The following is an 18,692-nucleotide window of genomic DNA, read 5'->3' as shown; positions in this document are numbered from 1 at the left end:
GGGACAGAAAATGGCAAACGGTTTGCCACCGAACGCTTTTTACAGGATGCCGGTGCCATGGTAACCACTGCGGCCTTTTCCCCAAGGCGTAACGGGGAGATACACACGGTTCCACCACCTGAAAAAAAAAACTAACAAAAAACCCCAATGTACGTACGACACCATCCACGGTACACGAGGGGATAGAAGAACACGTGACACTACTTCTACCGCTTCCACGTGACTTCCAGCTAGTTTTTCACGGGTAGCAGTTAGCCCGCGTTTAGCTCAACTAACGTTATTTCCACTGATTGTCCATGTTATGAAGCAATTTCAGCTATTTTACTATTTATTCATTCATTTTATGTAATTATTTCAACACAACTTGGGCTAGATATTTCAACCATTCATCCATTACTTTTAGCTTTAACATTTTAACCATCTTTGCAAACTATTTCAACTGTTTCCATTGCTTAGCTAAACTAACTATTGCTGGTTATTTGCTAACTATTTCCACAACTAATGCTAACCAATTCATTACTTTTGCCTATTTTAAGAGGTAATGTATCTATATATTATATGTAGGGTTGGGTATCGTTTGAATTTGAGCGATTCTGATTCCGATTCCGATTCCTGGATTCGATTCCGGTTCCCAGCGATTCTCGATTCCGATTCTTTTAAGAGGCAGGGTCAAAAAAGTTTAAGTTTAAGGTATTTTAAATGAGCTAGCTAACCAAGGGTCTTTCTGAAGGAAAAAGTCTGACCTTCTCCATCAATGTTAATTCTATGAACTTTTTATTAACTTTACTATGAATTTCTAACAGGGCTGTTTTCAACTACAATATAAATATCAAACTATGAACTTGAATATTGTATAAACATTATAAATTATGAATATATTTTAACAGGGGTACACTTTCCTCCAGAGAGCTTTATTTTTGAAACCTCACAAAAACACATTTACACGTGAGTGTATGATACTGCAGGTACTTAAACGGGGGGGGGGGGGGGGCGCGCGCAACTCTCCCAACCTCAAATCAGGGACACTTTCGCTGACGGGGGGGCTGCTGGCGGTCGACGCGGGGAGTGCTAGCACAATCTTTTTTTTCTTTCTTTGCAGCGCCAGCCTCACTGCTCATTTTAACAGATAGGACCGCTCCGCTCGGGCCAACCGGCACCCGCGCGCGCACTGATCTGATGCGTCACAACTTCACAACAACCGGGAGTTTTTTGCAGAGTTTTCGGTTTGTTTCGAGAAGTGTAACCACACTTTGGACCGCCGACGCACGCTATACATGTTCGATCGCGCTGTTACGCCAACACTTCCGGTGGACGCTTCTTCGTTGGTGTTCAGCGGTTTCTATTTCCGGTCGGCGCCGGCGGACTGAGAATCGAAACTAGGAATCGAATTTTAAACTTTTGAACGATACCGGGTAAATCGCAAAGCTAGTTTCGATTCCAATCGATTCTCGATTCTCGATACCCAACCCTAATTATATGTATATAATGTCTATCACGTTCGGCCAACAATTTGTATTTTTAACACACCTTTAGCTAGCTTTATTTGTTCATCAATTGAATTTTATCCTACTTTTTCAACCATAGATTATTATTCCAATCAATCCATTACTTTTAGCTAAGTGGAATACAAGTTTGCCCTGTTTGGGAATATTTGAATCAGTTGGTTATAATGCATAATATCACCACTTGTTTGGCACATAAAAGTATTTTAACTAACCCTAACCCTAAATTAACATATCTTCATATTTGCTAGTTTCATCCATGACAATAAAGGGAGTCTTTCAAATGAGTTTGAATAATCTACATTTATTTAGATGTAATTGAGGTATCGATGCCTTAAGCAGGTGAAAGTGTAGCAGGAGGTGATTTCCACACCGACCCAGAGCCATTGAAGCAATCTGCGTCTTTTGTTAGCTCACGTTGTTTATTTGTCAGCATGCTAATCGAAAGCCTGATTGAATCGAAACGTGTTGACAAGGTACGGGGTGGAGTCGCTGGGCGCGTTCACACATTATGTGTCGCTCCGTGCTTACAGTGGCCTCCTTGTTTGTTTTGGGTTTTTGAGTAAGAGGCAGGAAGAAAAAACACGGTTCTGCTTTCTGCTCCTTCACGTATGTGTAAACAGAGTGAAAGTGAGATAAGAAAACGCCTTATTTTCCCCACAACACAGAATGTAGCAGTGTTGCAGGAGCCAATGGAACCACGGTGTAGTGAAAAGGCAAAAAATGAAATAGAAATACAACCTGAACTGGCTCGGATCATATTATTACATTTAGTGAAATGTGAAACACCGACATTTCATATAAAGTTGTTTTATATATTTACTGTAACATAAAAAGTGAAACAAACTATGCTGCGTGATGTAAATCACTCAATTCTTCCAAGCTGTTTTTATTCGTATAAACAAAGGCAAAAGTCAAAAACCAGAGAGCAGAAAAAGTACGTTGTGTAACCGTGTTTTTTCTCAAAGGGTGAAGGGAGGGTTCGCGGAGAACAACGTGTGCCGCCACCCTCACGGCCTTCCTTATTAAACTGCGATATGATCGGTGGAGGTCGATGCCCAGGTGAAAGTTAACCCCTCGTGTCATGGACCCACCATTCGAAGTCGTGGATGAGGAAAGACATCGGTTCTCTCTCTCTCTCACTGTGAAGGAACTGAAGACACTTTCACACCACAGGAACTCCCGTGTGAAATGTTCTTCCATCGCGTGGGTCTTATCTCCTGCGGCGTGAACGTAATCCTCCGTCCCACATTCAGACGTTTGACGCAAGCGGGCCTCTTTATCTTTGGTCTCCCTGAAAACTCTTATCAACGTCGTGCAGATGAATGGTTCCTTCCTCCGTTTTTGGCCCCGTTGTTTGGCGGTCTGCTCGTCCTTTACCTTGTGTCCATGGGGGGGGGGGGGAGGGTTATTAGACAACGTCCTGTTGTCAAAGTAATACAACCTTTGCTTTTAGTGGTCGTAACAACGAACGCGTAATCTAAATGTAGAACAGTAGTGAATAAGAAAGAATAAATCCCCCCCAAAATGAGCACATATAGACACAACACAAAATAACTGTTTGAGTCCGTCGATGCGTTGTTATAAAAACTTGTCGACTTGTTTTTTCACCGTCGCAAGCAAACAGCGTAACAGACCCCCGCGGCGGCCTATCGGTTGTGCAGCGATAACACAGCGGCCCTCTGTTGACAGAGACGGAGGCCTTGCCAAGACGACCCGGGAGGTGCGGCATTCTGAGCCGGGCTGTGGAGCGGTCTGGTATGCGGCGAGCGAAGCCGGACTAAAAGGCCCGTTCAACAATGGCGAGTCTGTGCCGGCGGGGGGGGGGGGGCAAGGACGGGGACAGCTGGGCTGTATCCATCGATTCGATCAGAAGCGATCGTTTTAACCTTTAACCTTTTCTCTATACACGAAACAACAATATCAAACGTAGAAGAAGACGTGTTCTTGCAGACCTCCGTGCAGCCGGAGCAGTCGCCCCCTGGTGGACGGTGGACAGAATGCAGCTTTAGGACAGAAAGCGCCGTCACATCTGCCGCCATCATAACAGGAAGTCTGCTGTGGGAACCCCCCCCCCCCCCCCCTTGCTTAATCTGATCGGAGTGACATCGACAAGCGGGGGGGCCACTCCACCCCTCTTAACCCCTCTTCTCTCGCTCACCATTTCGTAAAGGTTTTTTTTTTTTTTTTGTGTGAACGTATGCAATCAAGAGGATATTTGTGTTCAGTCCATCTACAGCACGTGTGTGTATTTATGAGTGGTTTTAAATGTGTTGTTTACTATCAGTAAGCCTCATTCAACACCTTTTAGTCCCAACAAGAGCACACATGCACACACACACACACACACACACACACACACACACACATACACACACACTCCTCTTTTTCTCCCTTTCAGCTCGTCAGTTGAAACCGTTTGTTCTTCTCACTTTGCTTTCGTCCCTTCTGTTTTTTTTCCACATTCGTTTAATCAATGTTATTAATAATCCATTTTCCACAATCTTGCCTCAGTCTTTATGAATGACATGAAGCAGCATTGTGAATGTTCAGCGCTTAGTGGAGGAAAACTCATTTCATCGCCATTAACCGCTGTGTGTGTGTGTGTGTGTGTGTGTGTGTGTGTTCACACAGACGGGTCTTTGTGCTCCGACACCAAACTCTGCCTGGAAAAGTTGACGAGAGTTTAAGGGTTATTAGCGAAGGAGGTGGAGGTGGAGGAGGAGGTGGAGGTGGGGGAGCTGGTGGGGGAGGAGAAGGTGGAGGAGCACATTGCTCATGGTCTGACCTTCTCTCTTCTCACAGCCCAAGCAGCGGTTCCTTCAGTTTTAATAACGTCCCACACAACTCGATCCAGCTAACGCCGGTCCGACCCGGGAAGACATTCTTGTTTAAAGCTCAAAGCTGCTGATCGCTAATGAGCCAAAAAAGAGAGCGAGGAAGAGGGTGGAGGACGGCGAGGGTGGAGGACGGCGAGGGTGGAGGACGGGTGGCAGCCGTCCCAGTAGTTAAAATCAATAAAAGGCGTCATCACATCGTTTCACATCGTTTCACATCGTTTCACATCGTTTCACATCGTCCCATCGGCGAGGGAAACGTTTTCAAAGCTTCTGCTCCACCACCATCACCCCCATCACCCCCATCACCTCCACCTTTCACTCTGTCGTCACACTGACAACGACAGCCTCTCTGGAGCTCCTGGTTGCACGTTGAAATGATCCGGTTTGCTTCTTTGTTACTGAATAAATTGGATTTGAACGAGACGAATAAGGTGTTGATGCAGATGTATCAAATCACAGTGAAAGAACGTTGTGTCACAGGAATGTAGAGCTTTAAATGTGATACAAAATGCACTGTACATACACGCTGATGTATAACTGGTGATCATGTGGTTGGGTTAGTATCTGGATGCTAACTTTGGATTCAGTTAGCTTAGCTTAGCATAAAGCCTGGGAACAAGCCTATGGTGAATAAATATGGTCAGTTTCTTCTTTTGTCCCTCCCCACCATGAGATGAGATTTCAGATGTAACAAGAGATAATCTATTAAAGGACAACGAGAGTGGAGCTAATCTCATTCAGAATACCACACTGCAGTGTTCCTTGTTTTCTCTCTACCAGTGAACTGATTATCCATTTAATCCACAGATATCATCACGAATACACAACATGTATACGTTTGATTGATTTGTCTGCTTTGGTTCTTTTGTGTTGTGGTCGTGTTAATAGGCCAGACTTTGGGGGGGGGGGGTGAGGTCACGTGACCCTGGTAAACATTGGCTGTGGTACATTACTTTCGGTGTGAACAATAACAGCAGTACTTTTTACTGAAGACTTTGCAGTATGCTTTGTTTCAATAAATAATCCATGCTTTACCCACAGACACACACACACAGACACACACACACACTCCTCCTGGTGTCCGGCGGCTGGATGGATTATTCCCCCCCCGTTTATCCATTCATGCCATTACGGCACTCAGCAAAAAAAACTGAAAAACAACCGCCCAAATTCCTGTAGCTACAAAAATAACAGAGTCTGTTGTAAACGTCAATATCTTTACGGCTTCATTAGGTCGTAACAATAAAACGATGGTTACGTCTTTTGCAGAGGATTCTGAGGTCAGATTGTCAACCAATCATTGGCCTCATTGGTCTGTAGACGTTTAGAAGCCTCCAGCCGGTCATTTTGGCGATCAGTAAAAGCAGGAAGTGACCACATCTGGACTGAGGACTCTAAATGGACCATCATTCACTAAATGAACATCACGCTGCATTGAAGAAGACTTGAAACTAGAGACTGAGACCATGAACTCATGTTTACAATGTTTACTGACTGGTGTTAACGGCATTAACATCAAACCCTGAAACACGGAGACCTCGTTGTAACAAAATAACGTTTGTGAAATGAAGATGTCCTTCGCCAACACGCCGTCTCCTCTCCCAGATAACCTTCAAGACCCAACGGAGGGAGGGGGGGTGGTATCGACGCAGCCGACTAAGTGGGCCCGGGGGGGGGGCGTCGTGGGCCTGAAATACTCCCACTATCTCATCTCTCCGGCTCAGGCGCTTCTCGGAGGAGCCCAACGAGGTTACAGCCCCGCGGTTTTTTTTCCTGGTGGCCTTTCAGCCGGAGCCCCTTGATTTCATCAGCGGAGCACCATTAAAGCAGCAAAGGTCCGACGAGCCGATGTGTGTGTGCCGTGTTTCAGGCCCATTCACTGGTTGGTGATTAGAGGCGAGGCGCTTTGTCCCGGGAGGTCCGTTTCGTTTAGTTTAGAGCTAATCGTGTCAATGACACGTCACGCTTTCATTAGCAGAGTGAAAAACAGCTCGCGACGGCCTGTAGGCAGGACCGAGTCTTCCTGGGAAGCTGATGTTGGATTCAATGAAAAGCACATGTGAACTGAAGCCCCAAATATTTATCCTAAAAAAGGACATTCACGCGTTCACACCCGTCACTATCAGAACTGTTGTGAATGAAGCCAGCGTTGCCCGGCAGCACTGTTCTAAATAAAGACTTTCAAATAGACAACTGTTTCTATAAAAACCTCACAGGTCTGCTCCCTTTGGACACTGGTGGAAGTCCTGCTGTTTATCTTTAGATGCTTCCAGGGGGATCTTCTCCAGATGGCATCAGGTTCTCGGGAACTTCTCCGATGTCAATGGACAGAAGAGGTTTGAGTTCACGTTCACGTCTATCATTGTTTGTGTGAAACACGAATGTGTCAGTGTGGAACTAATAAAATGAACAATTCATTGATACATTATGAATTTATCAGCACGGATCAGACAAAATAAAAAGGAGACTTCCTGAAGTGAATTACCACATACTTTTATCTTATGGTTAATATTGTCCAACAGTAGCAAATATATTACAGCCACGGGAATGATGGACGTTCTGCTGGGTAAAAGCAGATTCCCATTAACACCTTGACCCTTTTATTCAATGGCCTTAATGTGGACTCAGTAGTGACATCAGCTATTGATCAATGTAGCCTTTTATTATTGTAACATGGCAATGTTTTTTCCAAACCATGTTTCTGTAATCAGATTATATGCAAAACAGACGGGGTTGGCAGTTTCCACTGGCTGTTTAGTTTGCAATTGTTTCACACAAACAGTGTATTTTTTAATAATAAACTTGATTATAAAAAGATGTGTGTTGTCGGTTTGAATCCGTTTGGGACAAAATAAATGAATCTTTTCTACAAGCATACATATTAGGTTACATGAGTAAGAAGTAATTATGCCCTAAATAAATAAATACTTTAGCATATAGACGTATAATCGACAGATAGGTCTTCAGATGTTGAAAAACGAAGTGGATCCAACATCCATTACATCTCTCCTCCTGAAGGTCCTTTAAGGAACCTCTTGCGCACCGAGAGACCTTGTGAAGGTTCTGTTTCTCCTTCCACTTTATAAATTGTAAACAGAGTCCACTCCTGGACGCGTCCCAAGAGCAGCAGACTGCACGTCAGGCACGGCTGCACAACATCTGGGCTACGAGAAGGCGAGGAGGACTTTAAAGCGAGCTGGCCGGGGGGGGGGGGAGAGAGGAGCGGCAGACGGACCGACTGCCTTCAGACATGCATCCCGCTCTGCTGCCGTTGGCGGCGTTGGCGTCTCTGCTCGCCGCGGCGGGCGCCCAGTCCCACGACCACCACGACATGTCCTGGGTCAACGGCTACCGCCAGGGCTTCAACTTCCAGTGTCCCCACGGAGAGGTCATCGTGGCCACCAGGAGCTACTTCAGCGAGGCGGACGGCTCGGACCGCCTGTGGTCGTTTGAGTGCCAGCCCACGCCGGAGGGCCTCGGGGAGCCCACCGACTGCTGGTGGGACGACATCAGCCGCGCCGGGATGGAGTGGTGGGTCCTGCTTCGCCAGACTGTTGAAGTTTAGAGCGTGTTTCGGAATGTTTGATGGCTATTAGGGAACTTTTCAGGACGAGAAGCCGGTGGCAGAAAAGGAGCTATAGATTTGTTTCAGATATTGCATTTATAGTCTTAGTCAGCAGGGATTAGCCTTCAGTGACCTGAAGAAATGATGATAGTAGCGACAGTGACGTGCAACCGAGTTGTCCGCTTTCTGGGAAACTCAATATTCCCATGAATCTATTTGCAGCTGTTTGAATTCTGATTCATGAAAAATCAACCTCTTGCCTCTTCTGCATCACCTTCGTCTCTTCTGTCTTAAACGGGTCGATGTCCCAACGTGTTGTTTATCACGTCTAAATGTGGACAAAGCTTTGCTTCTTAGTGTGAAAATCAGTTTTTATGATAAGCGTTCGATCGGTGGAGGCCTCGTTGGACCGTGTGAACTCAGCCTCCCTCTTTTCCTTCCGTCAAACACATTCTTGAAAAGGTCACCGTTGAGATATTTGTACACAAAAACTTGGTCCTTCATAATGTTTATGAGTGTGTGTTTCTCTCCAGGTGAACAGGAAAGAGACGTAGAAACCTCTACCGAGACTCATCTTGTGAATGAGCCGTGAATACAAAGAACGACCCTAAAACATGAAGAACATCAACACATTGTTATATCTTTGGAATATTTGGTGCATGTAGACCACAAATGCAGATCAGAGTTAGATTGCAGTTGTTTTGTTCGAAGCTTCTTAAGCAGATTTCTGCAGCTGCTCTTTGACTCTGTTCAGCAGATGTGAACGTGTTTGTTCATCAGATAAACATTTCGACCCCTTGTGAAGACCACGTCACAGGAACATCTTGGGCCCATGTGTCTGTCCTCGTTCCAACAGGAGCAAGAGCAGATTTTTAAAAAAGCCTGATCCACTACGCAAGGTGGTTATACTTTGTGTCTCAGGTGTCTTCTGACGGACATCACAAGCCCCTAAAGGTCACCATCAGCAGACAACAATGGAGGCTCCAAGTCTGTGCTGCTGCTTTGCTGCTAGTAGCTGGGCTAGCTAACCAGGCTAGCTAACTGGGCTAGCTAACTGGGCTAGCTAACTAGGATAGCTAACTGGGCTAGCTAACTGGGCTAGCTAACTAGGCTAGCTAACTGGGCTAGCTAACTAGGATAGCTAACTGGGCTAGCTAACGACTGCTTTCTCTGCGGTTTGGAGCAATTTCACATGAATATTAAAAACCACAAGGTTGCTTTATGTCGGTTGGATTCACACTTGTTTTCTGGCTGAGCTCTGGTTATAATTAGCTAGTTAGACAGATTCTGTATAAAACATTAAATTCTGAGACCCCCCCCCCCCCCCCCCCCCCCCAGGTTCATCTTGGAAGCCATGATTGACTAAGCTGAGAACAAAAGTCATGTGACAAATATTCTGTGGAAACCTGGGAGGAACTTTTTGAGGAGAGGTTGTAAAACATTGGTAACACCTGTAGACACTTGTTTTTATTTCAGGATTTATGTCATTGAAGCCGTGTTGTAGAAATATATCTATTCGTGTCATAATTATTCTCTTACTAAAGATAAAAATAACTTATATTGTCTAAATGTTAAATGTGATCAGAGCGAGTGCCCGGAAGCTGCTCAGGGTTTGGATGGTTAACGTTTAATCAAATGTTCCGTTGGGTTCATTTTCAAAATTGTTGATTTCTGTCCAATTTTTTATTTTTTATTCAGGAGAACAAGGCCAGGTCCTCCTCCATGAATCACTGTATCTGACACAAACTGACAGTTCCTGGGAACAGGACTTCCTCCAGCAGGCCGATGTCTGTCGGCCCCCGAGAGCCAACGCATTTCTTTTTTTTGGACGTCGCGATGCAGCGATTTCCTGGAGGTTTTTTGGATCACGGGAAAAAAAATAATGAATCAAAAATCCGCTGCACAAATAAACACACACACACACACACACACAGAGACTTTGAACCAAGTGCTCGTAAAGTTTAAACTAATCAAAGGACTTTTGTAACTTGGTGGGAGGGAGAATCGTGGCGTAAACAGCAGCTTGAATCAATGTCTGCTTCACATTACTTCTTCTGGTTGGACGGTTTTTTTTTTTAAACTTGGGCTCCTCAGATTGATTTGGGGGATCTACCACCGATTCAAAGACACGCCTGCCTCTCATTATCAAAGCTGCCTGTTTTAATTACCTCCGTTAGGCCCTTGTCCCTGCAGGGAATCTACCCCCCACTGGCTGCCAAATGGCTGAGGGCCGAGTCCGTGTTTCCATGACAAGCGTCCACTCTGTGCAGCTCCTGCAGCTCGGACCCGGTATTCTCAGACGTTGTTGTGGTGACGGTGAAGCCTTTTGGGCTGTAAACAGCCTGCACGACCAACAAACCACCATTTACCCCAAACAAAAAGAAAAGTGCTTGTTTTTCTCAATCTATTTTATCTGTTTGTAAAGAAAAAAGTTTTGAAAGCAGAGAAAAGAATGTAGGCTACAGGAGATTGGGGGGGGGGGGGGGGTTATGTTCTGTGTCAAGACTTAAAATGTCTCCTGTTTGTCTTCGTAGGTCTTCGACGTGCACTCGTAACGGCCTGGTGGCGGGCGTCCAAAGCAAGTACTTTGAGTCAGTTCTGGACCGGGAATGGCAGTTCTACTGCTGCTATTACCAACGCAGATGCCCCTACTCCTGCATGTAGGTCCTCGCGCCGCTTTGTCAACGACGTTTGTCTCACTTTGGGAAACAAACGCGTTCTTTCTTCCATGTATTTAATAAGACAAGGAGATCGATACCACTCTTCTAGCAGGAGACGTTACAACTTCCGGCTTTGAAAAGGAAAAGGCAATGCCTCAAGTCAAAAAGCTGCATTCTCTCTAATGACCACCAGGGGGCGACTCCTCTGATCCCGTAGACGTCTATGAGGAAATTACTCTACTTCCCTCTTGATTTATTCCCTCAAAAAACATGGTAAACATGAGTTTATGGTGTCTAGTTTCAAGTCTTCTTCAATTAGTGATTTATGGTCCATTTATAGTTAAATAGACCTTAAAGCATTGGACGCTTTAGGGCGGGGCTTCTTTATGATTTACAGGTCCCTATCATGGAAGTATACGCAGTATCTACAAAAAGGCCACAGGGACAACAACATTCAATGTGTCGGTCAGCTAACCGTCTCCTGACGTAGCTTCATGTTTTCAGACTGGTATCGATCTTCTCATCTTAACCTCTGCAAAAAAAACAAAACAGTAAATCTCTTCAAAAAGTCGTAAAAGTCATTTTATCAGCTTTAACTTTAATTGTTTAAACATGACGTACCTTGTTTTTTTCCCCCACGCAGCAAGACGAGCGACATCCCTGAGAACTACCGAGAGGAGGCGGAGCTCGTGGTTCCCTCGTACGGGTTCTTCATCCGAGGAGCTCAGACCACCTTCAGCGGCGTCTTAAGGTTTAGCTCTACAGCGTTTTTTTTAATAATGTCTGAATCCCACGCAGCAGCAGTTTGGATCTCCATAAAATAGTTGAGGTCTCCAGACCTAAATGTTTATTTGCTTAACAAACAACTAACCGATGCTGCGTTGTGCTTCATTTCAGAGACCGGCAGTGGAAGTACATCCTGTGCAGGATGACGGACTTCGATTGTGAATTTGAAAACCTGTAGTCTTCGGCCATCAGCTTCACTTCCAACCCGTGAACGGTTTGAACCAATATTTACTCTCACGTTAAAACAAAGACACGACACATGATCCACGGCTTGATATCACCGGTTTTAGTTTAGCATGAAGCTTTAACTGCTCACATGAGAGCGAGTGTAACAGAGCGCCTCATGGGAGCGTTCTGACACACATGTTTTCCTGGCACCTCGCGCTTCGAAATGAAATAAAGATTTTTCCCACCTGGTTTTGACTCCTTACCTACATCTGAACTGCACTAAGTCATGTGACCGCGCTGACCCGAAATAGACTGGTTACGAGCGGTGGGAAGCGGGCAGAAACCTCGGTGGAGGAGGGATCATCTCTCTCTGAGAGGATGAGTTCTTTCCCCCGTTTGGGATCAACAGGTCAACTCAACACTCCGTATTTCCACAACACGCCGCTGGAAGGTTCTGACACCCGGGGATCAACTCCGGAGACTCCGAGGGCCCCAGCTGAGATAGAAGAAGAGACCTGTCCACCACGACTGAGCTTTAGAACCCTCCAAATGTAAAATAGTGTGAACCTTCAAGCTCTAACTCAAAGCCACCGAAGGTGAGAAGCTCTTAAGAGTCCTTTAGCAGCCGTTTTGTCCGGCTCGCTCCGTCTTGGAGACATCTGGGGACGGGGCCAGCAGCCCTCGGGGCTGTTTGTTTACGGCAGCTGGCGTCCCGGGGGGACGGGGCCAAACGCCACGGCGATACGCAGCTGTCCCCCCAGGCCAGAGGACGGAGGCCAACCACACGTCTGCTGAGGCCCCTCTGGGACACCCCCCCTGTCCCCCCTGTCCCCCCCTGTCCCCTCGTTGTGAATCCGTGGGCCCAGGGTCCTACGTTCCCCCAGGTTCCACATCTTATGTGTGTTTTTATATTGTTTAAAGGTGTATTGATTGTTTCTATGGGTCAAAAACAAAGACCGTTTCCTTTGCTTTGGACATTGAAATTAATTTATTTGTCATTTAACTTTTCCGAAATTTAGTAAAGTAAAGTAGTTTTGTTTCCTAAAACAATTGCTTTAGGACCCCTGCGTGAAAAGAACAAGAAAACTCACGTGAAGTGACATCACATGATTCCTTGTGGGAGGTCTCCATCTCCATGGAAACCACTAGCCTGTTGTTTGTGTTCCGTATAAAAACAAAAGTTTATCGCTGACTTGTTTTACGTCATCGCCGTAAGATTATCTGTTCTAAACCCAAATACTTTCCATGGATCCAACACGTCGAGCTGTTTAATCGGCTGTTTGAAGGTCGAAGTCGGTTCACGTTACTTTGAAACGTCCACCTCCCTTCGGCTTTGAGCTCCAAAGCTCTACTTGGTTTGGACCAATCCGCAACCAGAACCCTGGGAACAGGACGGATGGTGGTGGGGGGGGGGGGGGGGGTGCTTCCCTCCCTCCATTTCATTACAGCTGGATGAGCAGAGCGTTAAAGTCTGCTCTCTGGCATCTGCTTTGGATCCGTAGCTCCACCGTTTTAATGAAGTTTTACGTTTCTGGAGCTGCAGAGAAAAAAGGGATTGAACCTGTGATGAAAACCTGCTCATACTCATTGCATTGCGCTTACACTTCACAAATCCTCAAATATGTCGTTAATGATGGAGATATTGAGATAAGAAGCATTGGTCGTATTCTCTTTATAGGTTTTCATGGCTGAGAGCAAAGGGATCATAAAAGTGTTAAAATAAATAAAAGAAGATGAATCACTCAGAACCGAACCTGCAGATCCGGTCTACGCTGCTTTTTGTCACCATCTTGCGTAACAATTTTGTTCTTTTTTTAACAAGGATTGAAAAACTAAACTTTGTGTTTTTTTTAAAAAAGCTGAGGAATCCAAAATGAAAAAGGTTAAAATGATCATGGAGAAGAGCAGGCCAGGAGCTCGGGGCCTCTGTGGGAAACATGTGATGTTTTTGTGTGTTCTGGGATCCACAGTAAGTCTGGTGCCGGTTTAACGCCACAGTTCATTAGCGGTGATCCGGCGACGTTCCTGTGCAGCCGGAGAACGACTCGAACAACACGCTGCTGCGCTCAGGAAGAAAATCCTTTTATTGTTCCTGCTCCAAAACAGGGTTTTTTTGTTGTTTTTTTTCACTGTGAATGAATTCAAATCGCCTAAAATCTGTGTTTCTGTCCAAACACGTTTCTCTACAAAGTGCAGAAACAAGCCAAACTATATTTAGAGGCTCTTTTTACCTGAGACAAAGGCAGCGATCCTTTCAGAATAAAAGCCTCTAGACAGTGACAGGCCATACTTTGTGTTACTAACACACTTGATATGATTGATTGATTGACATGATAACAACAATGTGTCAGTGAGGGCTTTGTATGACGATGGCCTGTATTCTTTGCCGTATGGGGGGGCCAGTGGCCCCCCACCTTTGAACTGTCCTTCTGCATATGGTAATAATACCAGTGCAACCAGATCTGACAACGTGCGCACATAGCAGCTCTAAACACACAATGAAGACCAGAAAAAAAGAGAACATTAAAGTCAGCATTATGAGTAAAACACGGAACTAATCGGCATCCACTTCTTCTTTTTTTCCCCGGAGCCGCAGTGTATTTGAAGCCCTTCACATCCTCTCTGGAAAGTCATTTTATACTAAATAAGGAACCCTGAAAACTTTCATGACTAAAAACACTAACCAATCGTAGCACTTTAATTGTACCTCTAATGGCTCTAATCTGTGACAAGCTGTAAACTGCACTTTCTTGTGACTTGTTCTTCTGAGTTTGTATCTCTGTGGTTGAAATGCATTTATTTTAAGTGGCTTTGGATAAAAGCGTCAGCTAAATGACATGTGATGTAATTCTAGGATGAGGAAATCGATATATATATACAGCACTCCTCATCTCCAGTTCAGTCCCCCTATCAAAATCTATTAACATAATATTAAAGTGTTTACGTCCACTAAAATGGGAGGAAAAGCAACCAGTTGCTTCCAGCACGATCAATAAATCAGGAACCCTGAAAACTTTCAAACTATTCCTTTAAGAAACGTTTTCCCTGAAGTGCATTCCCTAAATCCATTCTTTGGGATCTCAATGAGGAGCCTTTATTTTTCCTTTTAGAAGGTTATTTAAGTTCTAATCTGCGTGACCATAAGCCACAAAAGGGAAAATATGGAACATGTGTTTTTTATAGTTCGTTGGTGAACCAACTCCTTAAAAGCTGAAATCCGGCTTTTGGATTTAATGGGTTTTGTTCACATTGGAGGAAGTCTCAAGGATTCCCAGTGGAGGACGGTGATGATGAATTCCTCAGGAACCCTGAAAGAACACGAGATCATGTGACCTCCAGTTGGAGGTCCGGGCACAAGCTTCTCAAAGGGAGGAGGCCGGCATGGATGATCTGAGACAGAGGTCCACCTACTGTTCTGTGTGTTAGAAGCTGCTTTCTCTAAAGTGACCACCAGGGGGCAACTCCGCTGGTCCCATTGAAGTCTATGACAAAATTACTTTACTTCTCTCTTGATTTATTCCCTTAGTAAACGTTGAAAAAATTAGTTGACGGTCTCAATCAATCACTCACTGTGATTGACAGGTCTCAAGCAGAGACGTATGCGTCGTCTCTACGTCACTCGTATGATGCGATGTATGATATCCCAGAATACGTTACACCGCGGGTCGGTTTCTGCCGGTTACGTGAAACCAGGTGGTTGGGGTTGAGAGGACCAGGATCGGGAGCCCGTTCAGTCACTGTGTGCAGCTCACACGCCTCTGAATGCTGGCGTGACATCAGCAAACACACCGAGACAGAGAGGAAACATGTGGGGACCTGATTTTTACGATGTGGTGTTTTTCCAGGTTCTCGTGTCCCCACCTGATCCCAAACAGGGAGTGTTCACCGCTCCTCACTCCGCCCGTCAACCCGCTTGCGCTCAATTTAAAACTCGCCCCGTTAGCCGCCAAACGAGACCCCCCCCCCCCTTTGACCCACAAAGAGTCATCCATAGCTTCGTCTCCTCCAGGCTTGCACCTTAATCACCAGGGGGGGGGACGCCATTTGCCGGTTCTCCTTCTGAGTTTAGGAATGGATTTGGACGAGGTGCAGATGTTGGTGGATCTCCTCCCTCCTGAAGACTCCTCACGGTCCTCCTCGGCGGGGGGCTCTGCTGACTCAGCCCGACTCGTGACTGCGGTGTCGGATAATGGACTCTGGTCGGGAATCGAAGTGAAGAAACAACAGCCGACTCTCTTACTCTGACACCCCCTCCCCTCGGGGTTCCGCGGGGGCCGCTCGGCATTGTGGGAACCCGGCAGGTGTAAGGCGAGCTCGGGCACCTACTGGTTCCCTTTTTGGCTTTTCTCACTTTCTCGTGAGCGGTGTGTCTTTTTAAAAAAAAAAAACTCGCGGCCTCCTGTGGGATTTCTCCCGTTGGCCTCTTCATGTCCCGGGGGGGGGGGGGGGGGAGTGGAGAGAGAGAGAGAGGGTGGGGGGGGGGCTGTTGTGTGACGGCGGTGGATCTCCCCGGCGGCGCGGGGTCACTGTGTGAAGGATGAACAGAGGCTTGTCAGCGCGTTAATCCGTCTCTTGGCCAGCGGCCCTCGGGCTGGATTGAGTTTCCCCAAACAGGCTCTTCTCACACCATCCAACAACGTGCTCTTTTCTCAGTGGGAACCCGGCGTGGTTCAGGAGGCCGGAGACGCTCTTCGGGCCTCTCGGGGGTTGTGGAAACGCACATTTCCAGGACAACCCAATCACTCCTCATTGACAACAATTTACTAAATGAACATCAGTTGCATTAAAGAAGACTTGAAACTAGAGACCGAGACCATAAATGATGTTTACATTGTTTACTGAGGGAAAAAAATCAAGAGAAAAGTAGAGTTATTTCCTCATAGACGTCTATGGGAGCAGATGAGTTGCCCCCTGCTGGTCACTACAGAGAATGCAGCTTTTAAACATGACCACTTGACCTCTCTTGACTGAACCGGATGTTGCCCTCTGCCCCAAATCATTGAATTAGTCATTTTTAATGGAACAGATGTAACGATAATAAAATGCTGTCTGAGACCCGTTGGTTTATTCCTCAGACCCCTGAACGCCGACACTGTAAAAAAGAGTTTTGGAGGGGAGTAATTATAACCCATGCTAATAACCCATCAGTAATCAGTTGTATAAAGTGTTGATAAAGTAGACTTAAGTAGACTCTTAGTTGTAAAACATAGGCTTTACTTTAAATGTGGTGAAATCTACTCAAACAAACCGAGTGCAAAGTGTTACCTCACATTTTTTTTAGTAGATTCCATAGGTTGTTTTTTTATAGTGTAGAAAGCCTCTAGTTTCCTACTGCAATTATTTGGTATATTTGTCACTAAAATGTCTTTAAAGTGTATTTATGCCCAGTATTATTATCATTATTCAAACTACAAAACATTTAGGAATAATGAGGGCGATGGATGATCATCATCTGAATGATCCTTTCGTGACTGTGTTTCTTTTTCTTAACATCAACTATTAATGTATTATCTGCAGAGGTGGAAGCCTTTAATAATGAATGATGAGATCAATAAAATCCGGGCAGAAAGAGGCCTACTGGAAAAGCTCCAGATGAACATACTTCATTTATCGCTTCCATTCTCTGGTAATTTGATCTGTTGGATCTGTTTCAGGCAAAGAGGAAAACAGACGTCCAGTTTTCAATAAAACAGAATCACAACACAGGGAGAAACCTTTAAAACGTGTAAAACCTTAAAGCGACACGCGACAGAAAGGTCATCTCAATCAAGCTTTTATTTGTGTGAAACACAAATTCAATGTTTAACAAAACAAATGAATTCATCACGACTCAATATAGCTCATGACTGTCAATGGAGTTTAGAGGATTCTGTTTGATTTTTTACCATAAATTCATATTTTCTCTGTAAAACCCTCGTCTTTGCCCCCCCCCCCCCCCCTGCAGAGCTCATAATGGGTTTTCACAGCTGGTCTTGTAAAATACCTGTGAGGTGTCCTCGTGTCTCAGACGCAATGATGTCATCGTGCTCCCTGGTAAACGCCCCCCCCCTCTGTGCTCGGGGCTGATGTCATTCGTGTGACTGTGAGACTGTGAGTGTGCAGCCGGGTGATGGAGACGGAGCGTCTGTCCTCGGAGGATAAGACGGTCTCTGAGCTTGTCCTCGGACACTCAGACAGCGTTTGTCTCCTGCGGGGGAGGGGGGGGGGTTGTGGGGGGGGTCGGTTATGGCGAGATTACGACGCGTGACCTGACATCTGCAGAGCTGCACGGACGGGTCCTCAGAAAAAACGGACAGTCCAGCCCTTCTTTTCAGTAATCCAACGTGTGCTCGGGGGTTCATTTCAGGCCTCAAAGACAAGGTCAGACTCCAGGAAATAGATGTTGGCATTGGCCCTCAGTGGAATGCAGCGGCGGCCCCGGGGGCGTTTGATGTCTGCTGTGGTATGTGGCACACGGACGTGCAGCAGATTGCGTGTCAGACGGTTCGTGTCTGAGGAAGACGCAGAGTTTCTGTCAGGAAGTCTGTCGATGCAACTTTTGTGCAGAAGAACTTCTGAATTTGAATGGCAAAATCGTTCTTTAGATTTAGCAGTGCATCGACAGTTACACGCTGATTTATTGTTTCTTTACACAGAGATAAAGAACCTCTAACATGGTGTAAAATGATGTTCATCAAGTTACCTATTCAATAACTGACTGAAGTAAAAAAGTAAAACACTTTCACACAGGAAATTATTCAAAAACACGTCTCACTTCGCCCACGAGAGGAAAAAGAAGTGTCCCTGTGAAACGATGCCACCTGTATTTAGTGTCGCGCTCTTAAAATCCACTATGGCGCCAATGGAGAATTATCTCGCATTATCTTCAGATGCTTTAAATACAAAGAGGTGAAGAGTTCCAGAGGTTCACGACAAACATGTTTAATAAATACATGAAAATCAATGAAAGTTACACATAAAACAAAATAATTGTAGGTCCGATGAAAACAAATCTATAAAATATTGACATGAATAACCGGTTATTAGTAGAAAAGGGTTTCAGACCGTGGTTGCGTTTGCACGTGGCGCCCTCTCGTGGCGGACCGCATCAAACACCCACTTCCGCCTCCTGTGACGCAGTTTCCGGTTGTGCAGCAGCCATTTTGTCTGTTAGGGCAAGTCCACCCCGACG

General features: G+C 45.5%; 1 protein-coding gene across 1 annotated transcript; it reads left to right on the top strand.

Annotated features, from left to right (window-relative positions):
- Positions 1-7,568: 7,568 nt before the first annotated feature.
- On the top strand, positions 7,569-11,788 carry dpt (dermatopontin). The gene is made up of 4 exons (XM_037469817.2): positions 7,569-7,873; positions 10,442-10,567; positions 11,211-11,318; positions 11,465-11,788. Exons 1-4 carry the CDS (start codon positions 7,593-7,595, stop codon positions 11,529-11,531), a joined length of 582 nt encoding a protein of 193 aa, XP_037325714.2. The 5' UTR covers positions 7,569-7,592; the 3' UTR covers positions 11,532-11,788.
- The last annotated feature ends 6,904 nt before the right edge of the window (positions 11,789-18,692 follow it).

This window comes from Pungitius pungitius, chromosome 7 (genome assembly GCF_949316345.1).
Source record: "Pungitius pungitius chromosome 7, fPunPun2.1, whole genome shotgun sequence".
Classification (NCBI taxonomy): Eukaryota; Metazoa; Chordata; class Actinopteri; order Perciformes; family Gasterosteidae; genus Pungitius; species Pungitius pungitius.
Note: the sequence above shows the minus strand (reverse complement) of the source record. Positions and strands in the feature narration are given on the sequence as shown.

Excerpts from the sequence above, each read along its gene's own strand:
- dpt (XM_037469817.2), top strand. The coding sequence starts at position 7,593 with ATGCATCCCGCTCTGCTGCCGTTGGCGGCGTTGGCGTCTCTGCTCGCC. Across the intron at positions 10,568-11,210 it reads AGATGCCCCTACTCCTGCAT|CAAGACGAGCGACATCCCTG; the intron begins GTAGGTCCTCGC and ends TCCCCCACGCAG. Across the intron at positions 11,319-11,464 it reads ACCTTCAGCGGCGTCTTAAG|AGACCGGCAGTGGAAGTACA; the intron begins GTTTAGCTCTAC and ends GCTTCATTTCAG.